At 40.5% G+C, this 23,760-nt stretch overlaps 1 protein-coding gene across 1 annotated transcript in view; it reads left to right on the plus strand.

The window, feature by feature from the left end:
* The window catches only part of jak1 (Janus kinase 1), a 36,649-nt gene that overhangs the window by 2,414 nt on the left and 10,475 nt on the right, over positions 1–23,760 (plus strand). The window contains exons 2-16 of the mRNA XM_069679517.1: positions 6,483–6,694; positions 7,186–7,309; positions 10,548–10,701; positions 11,194–11,357; positions 12,057–12,325; positions 12,934–13,049; positions 14,480–14,662; positions 15,649–15,806; positions 16,169–16,283; positions 16,701–16,899; positions 20,066–20,175; positions 21,786–21,941; positions 22,058–22,145; positions 22,230–22,357; positions 22,535–22,673. Coding sequence (XP_069535618.1) covers positions 6,490–6,694; positions 7,186–7,309; positions 10,548–10,701; positions 11,194–11,357; positions 12,057–12,325; positions 12,934–13,049; positions 14,480–14,662; positions 15,649–15,806; positions 16,169–16,283; positions 16,701–16,899; positions 20,066–20,175; positions 21,786–21,941; positions 22,058–22,145; positions 22,230–22,357; positions 22,535–22,673 — 2,308 coding nt within the window. The 5' untranslated portion in view covers positions 6,483–6,489. The remainder of the gene's footprint in view (positions 1–6,482; positions 6,695–7,185; positions 7,310–10,547; positions 10,702–11,193; positions 11,358–12,056; positions 12,326–12,933; positions 13,050–14,479; positions 14,663–15,648; positions 15,807–16,168; positions 16,284–16,700; positions 16,900–20,065; positions 20,176–21,785; positions 21,942–22,057; positions 22,146–22,229; positions 22,358–22,534; positions 22,674–23,760) is intronic.

The following is a 23,760-nucleotide window of genomic DNA, read 5'->3' on the forward strand; positions in this document are numbered from 1 at the left end:
CATTAAAGGGGATTCAACCATATTACAGACAAGAAACACAGGAAACAGGCACAAAACATAAGATAAAGAAAGAGATTGGCACAGAAATAGTATTCAAATAAAAACAAGGTAACTACCCTTTGTTGGGACTGTCAGTGCTGCACAAAAAAACGCTTCAATGACTCTTATCAGATGGTGCTAAAGTGCTTAGAAGATATGTCCAAATATCCCCCTGGTGTCTGAAAGTAAACAAACATAAAAGCCTTACCCCACTCACCCGCAACCAATTTTTTAATGAGTATTTATTCAGTCAGTGAGTTTACTAGAGTCATAATTCGTCCGACTTATAAAATATCATCTTTAACATGAGGGGAGGACGGTGTTTTGCGTTTGTTCAGACACAAGTGGCTACAGGTCTTTGAGTTGATGCCAATATTTGTTTCTTTGTTGAATGAAGACAAGGTTTGACTTCCAACACCGTTTTGTTACAAGGTGATTGTGTTGAAGATGTGAGATAACAAAAAGCAAGAACTGGGGTACAAAATGACAAAGGTGTGTAGTCAAATTTGGACCCATAATATTATTAATGAAAACTAGAGATAGACAGAAGTTTTTTCAGGGCCGATACCGATTATTAGTAGTCAAGGAGGCCGTTCATTTGCAGTAAAAGTGAAAATATTGGCGTCAAAATTTTGAATAATACAAACTCCAACGCTTAACTTTGTTTAAATGCCTTTAAGCATATGCATCAGAGCCAAAATAACCCAGTTTTAAATTGATCTCTTATCGGCCGTCGGATTTAAAAAAAAAAAAAAATTAAAGAAAAAAAAAAGGCCGATGCCGATATGCGTCAAAATGCCGAATATCGGCGCCGATAATCGGTCTATCCCTAATGAAAATGTAATGTCTTATATGACTTTTAAGGCTTTCATGGGTCCAATCAGTTAAAGAAAACACTACGATTTAGCAAATGTGTAATGCTCGATTCTTTCTGCTGGACATGTTTTAATTCTTCGTTAGTTTGTTTGCAGTTGTCTTCCACCATCAGCCACTTGATTGCCTTTGTAGCCTTGTTTTATAACCATATTACAACCCTTGCTTTGTATAACCAAATGACCTTGTCTGCAGCTCTTCACTTTATGTAAAAAGCAAAGCATAAATAGTCAGTTTTCTTTGGTGTTGGGGTTTTACTGTGAAAGGTAGATACAGGAAGTTTTTAGTCTGAAGATGATGGTTGTGATGGGAAAAGGAGGTTAATTCATTTCGTTTTCACTTCTTGTTCTTCACCTTGTTCTCATGCTTCTTGTGGTCATTTTCTTTTTTGCGTGTGCTGTTTAGTTTGTTGGTTTCATGTTTACTTTGTATTTTATGCGTCTGCGCTGCCGACAATCGGGGTCAGTGGCTATCATAAACCTAACTGCGAGGTGATTATTCTAGTTCTTGTTGTTTTGAACCCACCAAACAACATAGTGTATATGTTGTAAACAGTATATATTTCTTTAAAGACCCCCGCCAGTGAAAATCAAGTGTTTAACCAGAACTGCTGTAACCTCTTTCCTAAAGCATTTGCCCTTTTTTGGGCACTTGAGTGGCATCCAATCATACACATGCCTTTCTCTTCCTTGTGGTTAAAAACAACTTAAAACAGTGTGTTTATATGAAATCGTTTAAAGTCAAAGGAAAGGAAATTTAAGTGTTTAACCTTGTAAACATCTTCATGTGGTGTTCTTCATGAGCTACAAGACATATCAGGGACAACATACGTAGTCATCTCCATGGCTGGGCCTGTCTGCTTTTAAACTGTAGTGTACCAAGGACAGGCTGAACAACATGTTTTCAGATTGGCAGGTTTGAGACGTCACAAACCTGAGGAGCCAATCCCGTTACTGGACGCGGTGACGCTATGCAAATCATTATGTGTAACCTATGGCAACCACTTTGGCGATGCGCGAGCCAGCTGTAACCGTCATCGTCATTTTTGCAAACTCACTACTGACTACTAACGTTAACGTTACTACTACTAATTACTACATTTCAAGCTAGCTAAATTTCAACAAGTTGCCACTAAACGATGGCAGAGACGTGTTTTGTTTTCTCAGAGGGGGCGGTTGGAAATGTGCATAGTGAGCGGGGACTATGCAGATTCTGTATTTTTTAATGAGTTAGAAGATGGAGATGCCTTGGAATTTTTACAAGGTAATTAAACATATTTTGCAGAAACAAACACATCAGACACATTTTATCATTTCAAGCAGAGCATTTGATTGTATAAGTCTTAAAACATGACTGGAGCTGGTCTTTAATGTATGTTTTAAAAGCATGAACACCAGATGATGCATGCATGAGAGATCCAGCTTCCAAAGGCTACCAAACCATATAAAACTTTTTTATTTTAGGGTATAAATGTCAAAATGCAGGTATTGAAATTGCAAAGTAAAGACCTAAACATATTGAATGAATAAGCAACCTTAATGACAAAGCATCATTTCTGAATGATGTAAGTCATCTTTCAAAGAAAAAATCTTGTTCCAGCTTTGTGTTTTTCACTTTTTCTTTACATATAAAAGGATCAATTGATTAAAACAGGAAAAAAGTTATACTATATGATAACACAGGTAATCATGCAGCACTAGTTCAGTATTTTGTACTTTCTTTTATGGAAAACAAAGATGCAAAGGGAGGCATAGTTTTGTCTTTTATGTAGACTGGATTTCACCCCACGCAACTGTCTCGATCGGCTGTAATCGCTTGTTACATTATAAGCAGCTCCAAGGTTGTGTTCTTGTTTCACTAGAAATTAAAAGTCCCGGTAATTTTACCTTCTTAACAACAAATGCACGCAGACAAGTCAGAGCGGTGACACTGAGGGGGAGAGGGAAGAAATGTCAACATCCTTTTCAGCTGAAGCAGACAAAAGACTTTGTCAGAACTTTATCTTTAGTCAAACCGACGTCAGATCAGTGCGACCAGTCTGTTTTATTACCATGACAATACCATAGTATTTCATTTGGTAAAGACAGCTTTATTCATATACCACACTCTATGTAGAAGATACATTTTTGCATTTAATTATAGTACAAGAAACATGTATGAGAGATGTAGAAGCATCAGAGGAATTAAGGGTTTAAAGAGGAAGAAGGAGGAAAAGTTGACACACTGACTGATTAACTCAAGGCAGACCGATGACTCACTGAAAATCTCTTCTCAAGAAATTCAGCTGTAACAGTTGTGAAACGATGACTGTTAGAAGTTAGTACATTTCCCAGTCTGTTTTCTTTGCTTACACATAATCATGACTGGAAACTGTCTCTTTCCTGATTTAAAAAAAGTCTTGCTTTTCAGGCAAATTATAAGTTTTAGCTAAGTGTGAAATAAAATGAGATTAGCAGAGCTAAAATCTCTTTCATAGGTACAGTACTGAATGGAATTGATTCATCAGTGTTTACCTTGTCTGTATTATAGGACTAAAATTTAATCTGGATCTAGATACTGTAGACTTAAGCTTTAATAAGCTTATATTAAAACATTCTCTCTTTATCTTAACACAGGTTATGCAGCAGTTCTAAGTCGTTTTCTCTGAAGGAGAGAGATAGGCACCTGAAAGAGACCAAAGTGCTATTGAAACGTTGTGATAATTAAGTCTTTTTGTGGCATGGAGTAACCGTGCAGGCTGACTCCTTTTCTGTGAAAACACAAAGTCTTTGGTCGTATTAAGAGCTGCACCAACGAGTTGATTCATTGCTTAGTCAATTGAAATTAGTGCCAACTATTTTGACAATCAATTAATCATTTCATGCAATTTTAAAGCAATCTGGGATCCCATCAACTATAGTCAGACAACGACATAGCCTCTGGGCACAACGGTGAACATGTCGGGCGTGTAGCCAGTGTTTAGCAACAAACGACTTCCAATTAAGACTTCCTTTTCCGCGTGCTGCATTGTTGACAGAAAAATAAACCATTTTTCTTGTGATTGACTTTAATTAACGGGTCTGAAATTTCAACATCGTGATGCAAATTTGTTAAAAGACAAAATGCCATCTTTGTCAAGAGAACAACTTTTAAAATGCTCGTTTGTTGAACGGAGGTCGGATTGATCATTTCTGATGCATTCGAGGAAGTCGGGAACCGATTTCAAGAGACCACGTCAAGGGATTTTATCTCAAGTTGAATTCTAGATCTAGAACGGATTGTTTGCTGAACTTGGTGCAGATGTCTGTTTATAGAGATTAAGAAGGTAAACTTTGTCAGATGACGCTGATGGGAGCCGGCATGTCATTACGGGGCATTACATTCCGCCGGCGTTTGCTCTCCACACGGACTGTTTTTCCTGCATACGCTGCAGCCTGCTGATACGTGATTGGTCAATATTACTCAGACTACAAGCGTACTACAAACAGTAACTTGCCATCCCTAAAATCCACGTCCCTGCCTACAGATTCTACATTTATATGTAGAATCTGTAAATAGAGATTATTTTTAAAGCAAACATGTCGTACATACGCTGGTTAAAGTTTCTTAAATGTCTGGATTGATGCTTTTCTTTCTTATGAATGATGGTTAATAAGGAGTCTTTGGGTTTTGGACAGCTGGTCAACAAAAAGAAGAATTTGATGAAGTCATTTCGACATTTTAGAGACCAAATATTTATTGATTAATCAGGATAAAGACCTGCAGTTGTTGATCATGAGAAGAAGCATTAGTTGCAGCTCAAGTAGTAGTAGGCTATTTACTAAGTAGGATGAGGGTCAGGATAGAAAGGTTTACCTGCTGTGTACATCAGATGTGTTACAGCTCAGTGTTTGCAGTTGTCCCTTTGAGTAACAGAGAAAGGCTTCGTAATGTTTTAAGTCATGTTTTAGAAAGAAGATGGAAGTAAGGAAATGATGTGGGAGAAAGATGGGGAACAAATAGCAGCACATCAGGTTCTCCCTCTGATGTGAACTGGGGATGTTGCGGTTGATGGTTAGCAACCTAGACTGCATCTAAATTAATGCAGCTGTCCACACTGATCATATATCCGCTTTTATTCACACGTGTATCTGTAACTTGAAGTCAGGCTTCAAATATATGAAATGCACTGTTCTACATCAGTGTGTACTTATCTATAAGTGATGTAAACGCACCATAGAGTGCAGAGCAGCACTGTCAGTCAACAGATCCAGGGTTAAATGCTGATGAAGGACGGGCTGCTTTAGACGTAGTGAAGCACAAACTCCCCGCAGTCCCTACGCAGCAACGATCTGTCTTCAGCGTTGATGTCATCAGCTCTGTTGAGAGGCTTGACGTCATTTGATCTGTGCTATAGTGAGACATCGCTGTAGTCTGTGGTCTCCTGTGTGTCAGGGCTCTCCAAGGTATTATTATGAGTCATCAGGTGTATGAACATTGAACTGAGAGTCTCTGCTGCAGTTTGCTGAGGTCATTACAAGATCGATGCGTTTGCCTTACTGTACCACAACAGCATGAAAGCACACCCCTGCAACACACTTGATTGATGTTAACTTCAGAGTGGTCAACCATTTCCTCTGAAAGAGTCAATTATATGATTATGTCAGGGTGGGACAGGCTGACAGAAGTATGCTCATTAGAGTTAACAGGGTATCGAATCGAGTTTTAAAAACACCCACAAGATTAAATGCCTTCTTGATTTTATTAGTATAAAGGCTGCTTTATAGAAATGTCTTGTAAAATAGGTTAGATGAAGTTTGATTTACCATCTTACTGGCCATAAAAATGAAACTCTTTTTTTCCTCTTGTAATATACGTTTGCGTTATCTGTTTGGTTTAAACTTTAATGTTGTATTTTCTCATCCATGTGACACAGTGTATATCTAAGAATGTAAGATAAATTTCAGAAAAATATTGTGATAATACAATTAAATCAAAATGAAAATACATGAAGTTGTAGGTAAGAGAAATTTGAATTAGGGTATTTCCCCACAATTTCCATTTGTGCATCTATAAGGTTCATGTATCTTGAATTGATTTAAATGCAAAGGTAGACACATTATGAAAGCATAAAAGTTCCTGCATAAAGAAACAATGACTTCAAAGTAATAATCTTGAAGATTTTCATTTAAATAAATGTCTGTTAAATCACTATCTATCACCGAATGAGGTGACACAATGGTGATTGAGCCTTGGTCCGCCAGAGAGGGTAGGCAGAGCTAAGCGGCTGCTTTTCCGGTGTTGCGAGTAAACAGTAATCTACTATGGCTGAACAAACAAAGAAAAGATGGATGACTAAAGATACAACTTCAAAAATAAGTGACAATCCAAAGAAAAAGAAACAAACTGGACGCTCAGATGAAGCAAACAGTCTAAAAAGGTTACAACCAGAGCAACACTGTCTGGATATCTGGGAAGTGTGCTCCCACAATTACCGTTTATCGCCATAGGTGCCGCCAAAGAGAACGAAACTGAGATCTTCGAGATGATCACTTTAACTCAATTGTTAAAAGTAACACTCCCTCTTTCCTCATTTCTCTCTTCCGCTCCAGTGTCTGAATGCCAACTCTGTGGGTTATGGAGTTGAGCAGGCAACTCTGTGGAAAGATGAGGAGGTCCACCAGGAGAGCCCAATTCTCCTCCACTCCTACTTCCACTTGGGGCCTTGAGATCCACTTTTACATGCCCGAGGTGAACCAACTGGAGTTCTTCAAAGGATGCTACACCGCGGAGGAGCTCTGTGTGGAGGCTGCCAATAAATGCTGTGAGTGACTGATCTGTTGCTAGTTGGCAAAATCCAAAGTTGGCTCCTTTGCTTATTGATAAAGCCTCTATTTATTGCCAGAAATGAAGGTTGTTTTGTAGATGTAATTGGGAATATACAGCAGTATGTGGAAAATAGGTCGGAGACAACAAAAACTACATGTTAACTTCTTAGATCCCAAGTTATCAGGCATATTGCATTGACCTTGATAACAGTAGTAAAGGGAACTTTAACTTGAACATGTATTACTGCCCTGTGAACAAGATGACATCATGGCTGAATCAGAGACTCATAGGAAATCATGCTACATGGCCATGAATCACTTAATGCAAAACTAGCCTAGGTGCCAATCTGGGCCTCTCAGAAGACATGTCTCAATCTCTCTACCAAGCCCTTAGTAATTAACAGGCTGTTTATCTGATATTGGATAGACTGACGTTTGATTGGTTTTATAGATATTGATATTTGCCCTCTTTTATCTTTCCCTTCAGCTATCTCTCCCTTGTGCCATAACCTGTTTGCCCTGTACAATGAGACCACTGACATGTGGTACGCCCCCAACTATGAGTTCAAGATCACCGACGACACCAGTCTCAAGTTGCACTATCGCATGAGGTAAGAATGGCATCCCAGCAGAGGTTGACTACATATATTTTTAAAGAATAGTTTATGTAAATGGAATAAAATGTTTTTATAATGTTCCTTATTGAAAATGCAGCGTAGTCTTTAAGATAGTGGAAATAATGTTTTTAAAAATGTGGGTCCAGAGTAAGAGCAATTTCAAAACCTCTTCTGAACCTGTGATACATTCCTAAAAGGATGATTTAGATGTAGTTAATGATCTAGATGCTGACACCTGGGCTGTTGAATTATTTTTTGGTGGGGAGAAAAACAGAGAGTGCTTCCTTTTTATACAAGGAAGGGAGCGTTTGAGAGAAATGGACTGCCACGAGTTTTGGGTGTGGTGAACTCAAAATTGCTTACCTGCCTTTTGCAAAGACGAAGCAGTTGTTCTGTGACCTCCAGTCTTTAGTGATATAGGTCTGTGGCCTCCAGTGCATCCTGGGTTTATTTGAACCGAAACTGGGATGACGGCCAGGACCTCCAAGTAAGAAGCTTAATCAGATAAATCCAAAGTGCTTCCTTCGAAGTGGGTGCAAGTTGCTGTCTAAGTGAGTTCAATCAGAGTCCATGTCCTCTGTCATTTCATGAGTGTTGGTAACTCTGCAAATGACTTTGACATGCTGATTTGTGTGCCACTGGGAGTGTTGTTGCGATTTGTTGAAGGACCTTGGCCTGAAGGCAAAACTTTAGATTTACCAGTTGATCTGCATTCCAGCTCTCAACTTTGGTTCTGGAGCTCTTGGTAATGAACCAGGGATCAGACGTGGGATGAAGCGGTCGAAATGTGTTTGCATTAAAATGCTGTTCTTTGGTGTTGTAAGGGTCCAGCCTGGATCTCGATGCCTCCTGTAGGCCCTCCTTTGTAGGTAGACGAAAAGGCCCAAAGTAAACCCCATGAGATCTCCATAGACAAACATTTAAAATCTGGACTGAGTCATAAATAGCTCAGAGACTTTAAACCTGTGTCATCATGGCCTGATCAGCTGTAAGTGCTGTGACCTGTGTGTGAGGCACACAATTCTAAACTGCCTCTGGAAGCAACATCAGCACATAAACATGCGTCAGGAGCTTCGTTAAATGTTGCTGATGATTGTCTTGGCTGAGAAGCTGCACAGAAGTCTTGTACCCATGCAACAATCCCAGCATAGGCTGAAGTGCTGTATAACGCACTGTTCCAAGTGCCCAACTGTTAATAAGTCATCACATTCACACACTGTTGGCTATGCCACCGGGAGCAATTTTGGGTTCTGTGTCTTGCCCAAGGACACTTGGACATGTAGCCTAAGGGAGCTGGGGTTTGAACCTCCAACCTTCCGATTGAAAGACGACTGACTCTACCACTGAGCCACAACCGCCCCCAAAGAATGGCAGTTCAATTGATGATTTTTGGTTTAGTGGCTGTGAAGAGAAGGCTATTTACCTTCTTCAGGGTTTGTGATAGGTCCCTTAGTTTCAGTGAAGGAGGTTCAAATGCTACAGGATCAAAGACATATCAGCCAATTGGGCACTTATAATGAAAAGCTGGCAGAGGAAAAAGATAGGAAACGTACTTGTCAAAAGGACTCTTGCATATTTCGGGGTGTAAAATTAGTTGGACATGCATAACTGCACCAGGAAACCTAGTGAATAATAACTCATAATAACCTCACTGCATCAAATTTTATAACACCATAAAATCCTGGTCATGATGGGAAAACATTCTGCTGATCATATCTCGGAATATCGTTCTCGGTGGCTTGGCAAGCGGAGACTCATTCCAAGTTCCCACGGGTTTGTTAGATCTTAATTCTCAGTTGGGCGAAAGAAAGGGAAAAAACAGCTAAAAATATCTCAAACATTGTTTGGATTTCAGCAGAAGATGAAGGTTTACGGCACACCAGAGAGAGAGATATTAAACTTGGTCATAAACTAATAAAATGTCAGCTCAGGCAGTGAGTCACTGTCGAGCTACAACCTTTACAAGTGAAGAGAGTAGAGTCCAACTCCATACTTCACCAAATAGTAGGACACGACTGTGTTCGTTGTGTCCAGTTTTTCAGGGTTTTATTTGAGTTGTCTGGGAAGTTGTTTCTTATGAGGAAGCTCATTAACGCAGTATTTGTACTCATCCTTCTTCGTAGAATCAATTCTACAAGTCATGTAGCATTTCATGCAAAGAGGAAAAAAACATCTCTGTGGTGTCAATGGCACTTCCTCTTTCTCTCTGCTCTGCTTTGACAGAAGAGTGTGCACACATTTTGCCTGACTGTGGTGTATGTTGTGCGCGTGTCATATTTGTGTGTGCTTGTGCGTACCTTTTTGCTGCAGCCCGCTGTGTGTTCTGTAGCAGAGTCTGCTAAACAGGCAGGGTATTGTGGTCAAGTCTTTAACATAAACAAATGTTCAACACAAGCACATACTTTATGGAGTGATTTACATAAGGTCATGTAACAAAATGAAACAACAAAACAACAACAAAAGCCCGCAGCCATGACAGTGAGTCTGCCTTTACCTTAAAATAACAAGGGGCTAATCTTCAGCATGCTTATAATTGCGCTAAAAATAAATACATCTCCCCTTCTTTGTGTGGTCCCCTGATTTGTATTACCCGTTACAGTTTGGTTTGTGGACGGTGTTGTCAGCCGCCTGTGACGCTGAACTGATAGAGATGATGTATTTCCTCTGAAAGAACAGGCGAGCTGAAAAACGGCTTCATTTCAGAGAAAACAGGAAAATGGGTCAAAAATCGTACATGTTGCCCAGCACTGAAATTCTGTCTGTGTCAGCTTGAATTTAAAGTAGAGATAACAATATGAGGGCAAAATGGTATGGGCAAAGCTCATGTATTATTCAGTTGTGTTATAAGGCTTTTTTACTGTTTATTTTCTCTACCTTTGTTTATTGCATTCAATCATTCATTATCCAGAGAGCAGCTCATCTTCTTTGAAATCCAGCTGTTCACAGGCATCTCTTTATCTAAAGGCTCAAACCATGTCACAAACTTACCCTGTTATTATACAACTAACCTACTATACTCCTTGCTTTCAGGCAGTCATTTCAAAACCTAGTAGCAACGTCCTAAATATGTACGATTTAAATCGGACCATTCAAAGTGAGTTTCTGGAGTTTACTGGGAATAAAACAACCGATGTTAACTCGTAATGCCAGACACTGAATGGTTTTACAAAGCTGGGTTTCTTTCTTGCGTGTACTCCCTGCATTCATTTGTCTTCCTTTTGCCTCTTGTCAGGTTTTATTTCAAAAACTGGCATGGCACCACTGACGGAGAGTCTCCAGTTTGGAGACACTGCATCAGCAAACTCAGGGGAGGGATGAGCCCACAGAAGACACCAGAAGGAACTCCCCTTCTGGACGCAGCCTCTCTCGACTATCTGTTTGCCCAGGTAAAAAAAATAATCAACACAAATGACTCTATGTTGTCATGGGAATAGCTCTGACTTTACTTATTTCTCTCTTGTGAAAGTACACTCTGATTAAAGCTTGCTCAAACGTCAACACCGCTGAGTTTCAAAACATCAACAGCTGTTGGAAGGAAATGTAACAATAGCAGGAAGTGCAGCTTTAGGTTCAGCAAGATACAGCACACTCCGTCAGTGTAATCGAGAGCCACTGTTTTCAAGTGATGTTTCCAAACTTCAACTAACAACTTAATTAAAATGTCAGTTGTTTAAAATATATTAATTTTGTCTGAATTTCTCTGTAAATATGGTAGCATGCTTCTTAATTGCATTTGGTTATCTTGACAGGATTTGTGCGTCACTAAAGAACCACATCATACTGTGTATTTCTTTTAGGTGTATTTTCTGTGTGTTTGAAATGTTAAGATTTCTAATAGAAATATAATATATATATATATATGTATAAAATATGTGCAGGGCCAGCATGACTTCCAGAAAGGCATGGTTCCACTGAGGAACGCCCTGTCGGAGGTAGACCAGCATGAGATCGAGAATGAGTGTCTGGGCATGGCCGTGCTCGCTATCACTCACTATGCCACCAGTATGGATATGCCATTGTCCACTGCTTCCAATGAAGTCAGGTAAAACACACACATACCTACTACCATTGTGGCACGTGTACGAATAGTTGTTTTTTCTAGAGAAGTCTGGGTGATGATGCTTCAGCAGATTTTAATAAGGTTCTTAGATAACATCCATGTTTAAGAATGATAGTGGCAGAACCCTTACTCTCCAGGTGTCCATTTTTAAAGGGTAGCTAAGTGCTAATCCAGGCATCTTCACCTCCACGTGGGCTAACAAAAAATAAGCACATAGAGCTTCAGATGTGCCTCTAATATTTTGAGCTTAATGTCAAGCACAGAATTTGTCCTGCATATACATTGTACATAGAAGAATTCATATGTTGCATATTGTGGCAGACCTTTTAATCTGTTTACACTGAACACACAACATTTTAAAGAAAGATTAATATAATGTGAAAAAATATCTTTTTCGTGGGAGGATCTTTATTGGATTTGTTTCTGGGATTTATTCAATACATGGGAAATAGTTTACATGATCCCAAATTTTAGACTTACACAATGTTGCTCATATTCTCTGCCTTCAAATCCTCCTCACATTTAAAGCTTACAGAGCCTATAGACATAAAAACAGTTGTTTGTATCACAGGAAGTATCTTAAGAATCATGTTAATTTTCCTTACCTTCAAAACACTTGCAGAGAGCATTCAAAGTAAGAACTAAAAGACAATGTTCATACATCTTTCTTATTCCCACCAGCTACAAGCGTTTCATCCCGGAGGCGCTGAACCGCAACATCAAGCAGCGCAACTTACTGACACGCATCCGCATCAACAACGTCTTCAAGAAATTCCTCAATGAGTTCAACCGCCGCACCATCAAGGACAGCAACATCACGTCGTACGACCTGAAGATCAAGTACCTGGCCACGCTGGAGGGCCTGACCAGAGGCCTGGGCAGCGAGCTGCTCGAGCCCATCACGCTCAGTGTGACGCAGGAAGGAGAGCTCTGCAATGGAGGGTACCATGGTGAGAATTTGAGAACAAGGTTTCAAGTTCAGTGCCAGATATGTGGTGCGCAAAAGCTCTGTGTGCGATTAAGTTTGAAATGTAGTTTTAACTAGAGCGAGAGAAGATTATAGCTATCATTTTCGTGGGAAGACAATCAAGGCAGATCAATTAAATTATTAATAATATTATAAAAAAAAGATTTGGCATGATGAGAAAAACTACAGGTGATACTCTACCACTAAACTGAAATGCTAACTTGTTTGTTTTTGTGGCCCAATTGTAACATTTTAATTAGCAGTATTGAAGTATAGTGGTTGTGTGATGGTGGTTAGTTTGGTATGTTTAGATGCAGGGAAGCTGTGGTATCTTACCCACAGTCTGAACTGTGTTTACATCTCAAAACACCTGAAACATTGTGCACAGATGGTTAAAACCAAAAGTGAAAGAAACAAGATGTTTACAAGCCACATTAACCCACTGATCCCAGAGAAGCACAAACTCTTCATGAGTCTGTGATAATATTTGGAAGAAAATTAACTAAAATACAAATATTTTCAGTGTATTTCTGTGCATTAAAATATTATGTAGTTGCTGTGATAACATTTTGTTTGTTTTGCTCTTTCTAGGGTACTACAACCAGAGCCAAGGGCAGAACCAGACTCCAAACGTGGAGTCAAGCTATGACACTGAGGTGCTGGTTACTGGTACCACTGGCATTTCCTGGAGGAAGAAGACCCCCACTGTGAGTAAACCTGTGTTTGAACTAGTGTGATAGTGAAATGAATGGCCCTCAGTTTTAACTAGTATTGGACAAACTAGCAGCGACAAACAGCTGCAAGAGAGGTCGCTTCTATCTGGAAAACTTTTTAACAGAGTGCATAAAAACATGTTGGGGTTTAGCTCAGTTGGTAGCGCAGGCGCCCCATGTACAGAGGCTACAGTCCTTCATGAACTGATCGCAGGGTCGACTCCCGCTCTGCCGATGACTTGGTGCATGTCACCCCCCACTCTCTACTCCCCACATTTCCTGTCTCTCTTCAGCTGTGCTATCAAATAAAGGCAAACGCCCCAAAAACAATCTTAAAAAAAAATAAAATCATTAGCCGCCTGTTGAGTGGATACAACAAAAAATATAAAGTAATCAAGATAATTTCTTCATAATTTGACCCCAGAGGGTCTCTCGATAAATGTAAGTAGTAGCCCCTTCATGCTACAAACCATAGACTGTATAAAAAGATGGACGACATGACAGCTCCCTAAAAGTGAAGCCAAAACCTCTCTATCGCCCCCTGCTGACTGGCTGCAGTCTAGGTCATAAAGCCCGCCTCCTCCATGTTAACAGATGGGACATGAGTCAAACTATAAAATCAAAATACACGCCCGATAAATGTTTCTCAAACATGGTTTCTGTCATTATAGTTAGTTCTTATCATGCTGATTTACGTCCAAGTGTTCATTTTTCTGACAAGTTTATTTTTAATTAGTTATTTGATGCTGTAAAAATGATGATGCAAGATGCAAGATGGCAGCGCCTATCACAGGGGCTATTTTGGCATCAATTTTGTACAATGGGAGCAGATGGAGACGCGTTTGTCCATCTATATATACAGTCATTGCTACTAACACATAAAACATACATACAAGAATGAAATCTGGAAGGTGGAGCGCCTTAGGTCCAAGCTCGGTCGGCTGAGCTTTTATCCAGACTCTCTTCCCTCTCTCCCTGGAGCTGCTGAGCTGCAGGCGTGCCGCTTGTCCTGCAGGCCTGTTAATTTACATAAAGGTGGATAAAGTCATCAGATCTCTGATATCAAAGAAAGTGATCTTAGGAACATTCAAAAACTAAATGCATACAATAAAATAAGTTTGCAGTATTATCCAGAAATTATGTTTTGCGTTTAAGTGATGGCTTTTGTTGACAGTTTGTCCCTTTGTAAATTTCTCTGTTGGGTTTTTGAGTTAAAACCACTAAAAGACACGTACATTCTAAGAGTAGTACATTTGTCTTCATTTCTTGCATTAGCACTTAAGATATCTATTGGAAATGTGATTCTTTTTATATTATAAAGGACTAACTTTGAAACGATCCTTGCTGTATTTTTGAATGGCAATATTTGACATATTTAAAAATGCTGATTCTGTATTTTTCTCTGTTATTTGTCTTTGAAACAGGTGCCTGTGATCGGCAAAGACAAGAGCAAGTCAAAGAAAAACAAGCTGGATGGAAAACAGAAAAATGACAGAAAGAAAGAGACGGAGGAAGGCTGGGTGGAGTTTTGTGACTTCCATGAGATCACCCACACTGTCATCAGAGAGGCGACTGTCACCATCTTCAGGCAGGACAACAAGAGGATGGTGAGACACACATAGAAAGTGGCAGTAAAGATAAAGAGAAAAATCTGTTTTTAATAACCCTCAATGGTTATTTACAACATGGGTTTGTAGCTGCATAGTAGACGGAGTCACACTAAGAAAGAATCTGGGAACTGATTATCCATCCATTATCTATAACACGTCCTGTTCAGAGTCGCGGGGGGCTGGAGCCTATTCTAGCTGTCATAGGGTGGCACACCGTGGAATGGTCGCCAGTCATTTACAGAGTCACCAATTAACCTAACAAGCATGCCTTTACACTGTGGGAGGAAGCCAGAGTACCTGGAGGGAATCTGCACCTGCACATGCAAACTCCAGGGTTCGAACTCAGAACCTTCCAGCTGTGAGGCAGCAGCGCTATCCACTCCGCCATTAGTTGTGTAGCTCTTTACACTTGACAAGGTGTCAGAGTGATTTTAATTCATCCACATCCTTCTGGGTGTATTGCAAGCTTGTTTTGAGGTCACATAGCTCATTGCAGAGCCCGTATAGATTTTTTGTTGAAGCAGTCCATGAGCCTTTGAGTTTATGTACCTGGGTGGTGTTGCTAATTATTAAGCCTGCTAATTATGTATAAATTCTCCATTCATCCATAATTAACAACAGAATCCAAAAGCCTGTTATCAAATAGTATTGGTATTAAAGGATTTAGTTTCAAAAGGATTTATTGCACAAACTTTTGCGCTGGTGTCAATTCTAAGTGAGGGCAAATACCGTGACCGCGCTGCGTCTTAGTGCTCTCATAATCTACTTGTTTATCTACTCGAATTGTTGCCTGTGTGTGACCAGTGGCAACAGTTGCTTGGTATTTACCTCATGTTGAAGCCAGGGCTTATGGTGAAACCATGCTTCATCATGAAAGGGGATTTTGTAATACATCACCACTCTTTAAGATGAACCTCTGCAGTATTATAGCTTCACGAGAGCTCCTTTTCTTCATCTCGATCTCTGCCCCCTCTTCTTTTCAGGAGTTGCGAATGGCCTCTAGGGCTAAGGCTCAGTCCTTTGCAGCCCTCGTGGATGGGTACTTCAGGCTGACAGTGGATGCCCACCACTTCCTTTGCAAGGAGGTGGCCCCTGCTTCAGTGGTGGATAACATCAAAAATGGCTGCCACGGACCCATCTGGTTTGTACAGACAGTTTATTGCACATATTCATAATAAGACATCTATTTATTTGCCTTTAACCCAATTAAATCCTACACACACTATTTTATCAACCTTTCCGTTATAGCAATTTAAGGGGACAGTGCAGTCACCAACAGATGTCTGTCTGCCTTGGTTGCTCTGTATATCTGTCATTTTATTGTTCTCTTCATGTACTTGCAATGATTTGAAAAGGTTTAAGCCACTCAATGACTCAACTCATGGATCTGTCATAGGTAGAAAGGGAGTGGAACCGGAGCTTGCTATCACACTGATGTACAGGGGAAAAAACAGAAAGTATTGCTGCGCCTAATTTATTTAATTTTGCTTTGACCCTCTCCAGTACGGAGTATGCCATCCACAAGCTGCGTCAGGAGGGGAACGAGGAGGGTGCCTACATCCTGCGCTGGAGCTGCACTGACTACCAGTACATCATCATCACTGTGGTCTGCACTGAGGTACTGAGTACACCTGTTCATTTGGTTTATTCCATTTATTCCCCACAATGAAATCAGGAAAGAGAAACACAAATTAGCCCCACAAATTGGTCATTGCTTTATTATAGTATAATAATGAGTACATCTTAGTAGTTCAAGCTCTAGTAAGGGTTGTAAGGGTTATTATGTTAGAACCCAAACTCAAAACAGAACGTTTTCCAAAAGAAATAAATGTATTTGAGCTTAAAAATATTATTCAGTAACTGGAAGAACAAATAAATACATTTAAAATATTGGCCTTAGTGTAGCTGAAAACACTTCAATATGCACCTGTGCTGGCTCCTCCTGATTAAACATAATGCTATTTTTCTGTTGCTCAGCTTTTCGTCCCCCCATGTTAGTGCATTCACGCTAAAAAGTTTCTCTATGTTCCTCCAGATGGACCTGAGGGAGTCCCGTCCTGTGCGTCAGTATAAGAACTTCCAGATCGAGGTGGCCTCCGATGGCTTCCGCCTGTACGGCACCGACACATTTCGTCCCTCTCTCGCGGAGCTGCTGGAGCACCTGGAGCGTCAAAGCCTTCGCACCGACAACCTTCATTTCCAGCTGCTGCGCTGCTGCCCTCCACAGCCTCGAGGTAAGCTTAATCCCACCACAGACATAGAAAGTAACATGGTCGTCCACTCAAAGAAATATGTAATATTAAATACCAAACAAAAGTGACACAGTTTTGATTCTAATTATTTATATAGCACCTTTAAAAACTGATTTTTACAAAGTACTTTGACAGACAAAGCAAAGGCAGGCACTCTATATAATCAGCCAATCGTCGGACCAAACAGAGAGTAGTCTAGAAAATCCAGCAAAAGGCAAGAACACAATGCAAACACAAAAGGTCAACAAGATAGATGCAAATAAAAGTGATGAAATCAGGTAGATTCTAAGGCATTAAAAGCTATACAAATAAAGAGATAAATAAAATAATAAAAGCAATAAAAGATGAAGCAATAAAGGACGGTAAGAACAGAACATCAGAAGAGGACTCAGGAACCGAAAGCAAGTCTGAAAAAGGGATTTTTAAGAAGTGATTTAAAAGAAGTTACTGACTCTGCACGTCTTTCAAAGTCGAGGGGCCCTGATTGCAAAAGCACGGTCACCTTTAGATTTGAGCCTCGACTTTGTAACAACCAGAGGACTCCATTTGATGATATTATGCTATTATGGGGAGCTAATGCCATTATGGTAGAAAACCTCCGCCAGACTACGTAAAACGTGTCATCTAGCGGAGATCAGGGAGCCTGCTAAACTACACTTCTTCAATCTAGGACCTCTGATGTCATGTCACATTCAAAATCGTCAGGTTTAAAATGTAGACCTGAAGATTTTTAGATTTTTTTTAGATCCACCGGTACATTTTTGTCGTATTTCAGATTCTTTACCCAATGAGTCATTGCCTGCAGCGAAACAGTAGTATTTCACTCCAGTGTCTCAGAGGGAGGGGCACAATGCACGCTGGGTGTTGTAGGAATGTAGAATGGGCGAAACCACGAGCTGGTTGTACAACTTTCTCCACAGCTATGGCTCCAATTTCAAATATTATTGCTTCTATCGATTACAGAGAACACCAGCTTTGACTGACAGTGGCTTTTTCCAGGTGGCAAACTGCTCCTTTAAAACCGGCTGGGGTAAAAGTATCATAAGAAGTGATCATATGGGACTGCTTTGTGAGCTACATCGTTGTGAGAGGTTTGCAAAGAGGGGAACAAATCAGACAGATTTAGAACCTGTGATAAAAAACAAGAACTACATGTATGCTTACTTGGAATTCAATGTATTTTATTTGAATAGGGAAGATGCAATTTAACATAGTTCCAGTACAGAGCACGAAACCGATGAGAGTTTATAGCTTTCACTAATTTTCAACTCTTTTCCCTAGTTGGGCCTTTACATATACAATGTAAAGTACAGTTAAAAATATATGCCATAATATAACAACACACAAATACTATACAATGATACAAATAAGTCATTTAAAATACAGTAAGCTAAAAATGAGTACAGCTCGTACAGCTTGTTGTGAAAGATTTTATATCAGGGATTAATATGGTTGGTTGTGTTCCAGAGTTGACAGCCCTTTATGGAGAATGCTGATTGTCCAAATTCAGATCTTCGATGTTCGATGTTCCTTAAGATATTGAAATACAAGGGCACACAAATTGACTCTTAAATAATTCTGCTGGTTATCAGCAAGTTGCTTCATTAAAAAATAATTTTAAAGATACAATCTACTAGCCTGTGCACACTTGCAGTTTTCACACTTTTTCAAATAGATGCAACAAACTGATATTCCGATTGCTTTGGCATCTTGCATCCTCAATCCACACACTGTGCGGCACAACACTTCCCTATGCACTAGTGCGAACTCACAGCAGGATATGGTATCAAGCACAATATAACACTCCTGAATGTGATGTTTTTTTGGGCGGGGGTTTGAGGTTCAGACTTTAACATTTCTGAACACAGAGGTCAGTGAAGCTAAGCTTTGCCCCCATACAACATGTAGTTGTGTGTGTTTCTGTCTTTAGTAATTGAGGGGAAGAGAAGCTGGCATGAACAATGCATGCGCCTGTGTGCCTGTGTAAAATGGTGTCAGGGAGGAAGAGAGTTGTAAATGTGGGTTTCCGGAGCCCAACTTGCACTCTTGTGTTTACTTCACACAGGGAAAGGTGGAGTCATTTGTGCAAGGATGTGTTAGGCTGTTTTTTTGTTGTTGTTGAGGCTGTGTCGTTGATCATTATCACAAGGCACAACTGTTAAAGGCACGGCTCGGGGCTGTGTCAGATTCAGAGGGAGATTAAAGACTGGAGTGCTGTGTTGTGGTTGCTGTCAGAATATTTTTAATACATTATAAAACATTCCTTGCTTCAGGGAATGCACAAGTGGCACGCCCACATCATAAGAATATAAAACAGTTGACTTTGACTTTTTTGCATGGATTTTGACTTTGAAAATATTTTACAAAGTGTATGATTTCAGATGATTTTAAATGTCAGAATAAGTGGTAATAGTTAGGCCTGGATTAGGGCGAGCGATGAAGAGGCTGGTGCAGTGTTACTCGAGTTGTGGGTGCAAGAAAACACAGATTGCATGTTACAGAACGGTGCCTTCAACACTCTTGAATCTAGGGTGATGCTGCTGATGGAGTGCAGACACTTTTCCTCCCTGAAACCACAGTGTGCTGGTTTTGTCACAACATTAGACACCCACACACATGTATCACGCACACACGTTTTTCACTTCATCCTCCCACTCGCAGCTCTGTACATACACAAAATAAACTGAATCAGTATGGTAACCCGACCTGAATAGCTCCTCACATCATTGCCACATTGACGTAACTGTTGAGAGCTTGTTTCACCACATGTAAACACAGTTCTGCTCTCTTGCTGTGCAGATATGAGCGTTTTATACATTTGTAGCGATTCTGCACACTGCAGAAGAAACTTCAGCCCAAGTTTACCTCCACTGCGAACATCATTTCTGCTATTCTTGTTGTCTTGGCTCATTGTTGTTGTGTGAATGCCGTGCAGACGTTTCACATCCGTCTAAGGTTTTGATGGTGTTACAATAAAATCACCTTGAAAACAACACAATTAGACACCACACTCTTTGTGAGGGAACACCAGACAATGGCAGGTGTCTAAAGCTTGATTTGGCAAAGACAAATCTCAAAAGATGTCCGGAACATAACCGACAATTTGATGCAAAAACCCTTTTAAAGTGTGTTTGTGTTTTTGTTGCAGAGGTTTCCAACCTGCTGGTGGTCACTAAAGAGAGAGCACCGGTCCCTCAGACGCCCATACAGGAGAGTCAGCTCAGCTTCCATCGTATTCTCAAGGAGGAGATCGAACAGGTAAACTCATCTCTGCCTCTTATGTTATGATGGTGAAGCAGTTCTGATTATCTAGCTTAATATATATAATATAAAGATGTAGGATGCAGAACCGTCTATATTAATAATGAAAATGTAAGTTCATATATTATTTAGCTTCCGGTGTGCTGAATGTTGTGTAAAAGATGTTGACAAAATATTACAAAACACCTGTCAAATTCTGTGTTTGGTAAGATCACCACAAAGAACAGCCTCAAAGCTTACCACAGCTTAGTCGACATGCAAACACCTGAAGTTTTGCATTATTGCAGGTCATTACGCTTGCATTAACAAACTGGTTTTATCTCAGGAACATGACGGTATGCAAATGTTTTTCCCTCATATTAAATCCACTTACAACCTAAAATAGATTTGTTTTCTTCATTAAACTTACAGCTATACTAAATAAGAAAAAGGGCACTCCACACTTTGAAGACATTCACATTGCAAATCTCGTTTATATTACTGTATATCTCACATGTTTGATGTATCACTCATAGAGCACACAGTCTCGTTACATCTACTGTGTGTATACTTGTACATACAAGTACCTCTCCTGTCATTTTCTATCTAAGCAGATGTTTCTTATCATTCAGCAAAAGTGGAAAAAACAAACTTTAACTAACAGAGTTTCTTGATTTGTGTTCTTCTGTGCTTACACTTCAGCAAATCTGCGTTCAAACCGACATGTATAGAAAAGGCAGTGCGTTATGACGACCTGGGTGTTTCATATTTCACTCTGTGAGACCTGTGGAGTAGCTTAGCATTATTTGCAGTTAAAAAAAACGCACCCTCATACAGCCTCTGCCTGAAACGACTCAGTCAGCTCTGTCTATTTAAGAAACCCCGACCCTACAAGCCCGCTTTCTTCTGATTGGCCAGCTCTCTGAAGCCTGCTGAGGATGGAGAAAAAACTGTGAAAGCTGGCGTTCACAGCAGCCTGCAGACTGAGCTGAGTCTGGGGATTACTCCAACATACTTTTACCTACAGATTTGAAACTTCACCCACGTTTAGTTCGGACATCCAACATTGTAACATTATGAAAATGTGTCTTAAAATGTGAAACAACATAATACCCCCTCTTTAAACACTGGACGCTTCTCAGCCTTAAAGTTTAAGAAGGGAAGGACATGTCACTGGCATAGATGGCAGAGGTCTCATTCAAGTAAAATTTTACACACGTGTATAATTCAAATAGTTTTAAACTAAATTGAATTGAAGTCGAGTGTGCAAACCAGTTGGCAGATATTTTTGAGGGGGTGAGGGTGAGGGGGGTGGTGCTTCATCTGGTTGCAATTAGCCATCAAAAAGAAGGAGAGGGAGTCAAACATTGCAACCCTGGGAAAATCCAGCACTTTGCGAGTAAATGCATGTGTACACAATTTACTTGGAAGTGTACTAACACAAGTTAATCGAAATTGAGACACAACAGGGCAGAAAACTAATTTTAAAATAGTTTCAGAATCCTCCTTTTTTTAACTTAATTTTCAAATAATTCTTCAATGTGGCTGAAGCCTGATCTTGCAGTAGCCAAAGTTTGAACACTGGATGAAAATGTAATACTGTGTTTTCTCTGCTCTGTATGAACCAGGAGGAGCACCTTGGCCTGGGCACAAAGACCAACATCTACTCAGGCACACTGAGGGTGAGGAGTGAGGAGGAGGAGGAGGATGGAGGTTACTCATCCTTCCAGGAAGTAAAGGTGGTCCTGAAGGTGCTGGGCTCTGGACACAGGGACATCTCCTTGGTAAGACACGCTCACACTCTTTTTATGATGATTACTTATGATAACACCTGTTAGCAGCAAGCTGGCCTAAAAGTTTCTGTGTTGTATTGAATCGTCTTCGTTCTTACCGTTGACAGGCCTTCTTCGAAACAGCCAGTATGATGCGACAAGTTTCCCACAAACACATAGTGCTGCTGTACGGAGTGTGTGTCCGCCACCAGGAGAGTAAGTGCTTTGGTAAACTGTGTGTACTTTTGTATATGAAAGTGGTTCCAGCAGCTTTGACACATGTGTCTTTGTGCGTAACAGATATCATGGTGGAGGAGTTTGTCCAGCTGGGACCACTGGACTTATTTATGAGGAGACAGCCGAGCCCGCTGAGCACACCGTGGAAGTTCCAGGTGGCCAAGCAGCTGGCCTCAGCTCTCAGCTACTTGGTAAGACAGGAACACACACACAAACACGCACAAACACAAACCACAGGATTGTAAGCAGGTAAGTCCTGCGTGCATTCATGGTATTAGCTGCACCAAGTTAGATCAATTTTATCAACATAGTCTTTATATTTGCCCTCTCTGTTGTAAGAGTTTTTTGTATTTTGTTTGTGTTTGTAGGAGGACAAAAAGCTGGTTCACGGCTTTGTGTGTTCTAAAAACATCCTGCTGGCCAGGGACGGACTGGGCACCGACGAGGGAGGGCCCTTCATCAAGCTCAGCGACCCTGGAATACCAATCACAGTGCTCACCAGAGAGGGTGAGTCATTAGTGCTACCAAAAATGAAACTTTAATAGTTACAATACAGCTACCATTGAAAATTACACAATGACTTCCACATTCTTTTCCAGTCAGCTGTAACAGTGAAACTAATATGAGGACACAAAGACCCAGAGGGGGGATGAGGGAAAGTTACTTTTAACAATTTAGTTAAAGTTGTAATCTCGAAGATCTCAGTTTCGTTCTCTTTGGCGGCACCTGTGGCCATAAACGGTAATTGCGGGAGCACACCTCCCAGATATCCAGACAGTGTTGCATGTGTGACGTCCACAGTTGGCTCCGGTTGTAACTCTTGATTATCCTCGCTGACGGTCGCTTTTCGTCGAGTTTGTTTGTTTGTGGATGATCTGATCTGTTTCGTCATTTCTCCCCACAAAATACAGAAAAAAAACAGTGAAAAAATGTAGAGCCTTTCCGATCAAGCAGAAATAGAATTCATGTATTTCACTTAATCAATACACATTTTACTGGACACATTTCTCCTCTCAGACCCTAATGTGCTTTTTAAAAGCCACATCTGAGTTCAGGGAAGACACGGCGGCACAACAAGGACATTTCTCAGATTGCACAGTTCCCCTCAAATGGCCGCCTCATGTTTCTGTTTATCTATAAGAAGTTGTTTGATATAACATAATGTGGCTGTACAGAAGATTCAGCAAACCACAGGACGGACTGGAAATGTTTCTGTGCAAATCCATCGCCACTCCCCCCACCCCCCCACCCCCCTGGGGATGCTCCTCCCTCGCTCTTTGTTCCCAGAACTCTTAACATTTTCTGTCTCCAGCACTTTGGAGAACTATCAGTCTTCCTGTTACGCATCGATGTCCTTGTGTATAGATTTGATTGAACTCATAGTGTATAAAGTGCTGAGAAACCCGCTGGGAGCACTCTTCCCTTCTTCCCAGCAATCTGCGAAACGCGCTTTACTCAAACCGTCATTCATCGCTTCCCTGTTTTCTTTTCTCTCTTTTTGTCCTCACACTAAATGATCTCCTTCCTCACTTACATCTGTCTCCATTATCCCCCTTCTCTCCATTCAGCCCCTTCGCTGCTTCGTCCCCTCTTT

This window comes from Semicossyphus pulcher, unplaced genomic scaffold, assembly GCF_022749685.1.
Source record: "Semicossyphus pulcher isolate SPU_LCO1_2020_fin unplaced genomic scaffold, fSemPul1.0.p SCAF_4, whole genome shotgun sequence".
In the NCBI taxonomy this organism is placed as follows: Eukaryota; Metazoa; Chordata; class Actinopteri; order Labriformes; family Labridae; genus Semicossyphus; species Semicossyphus pulcher.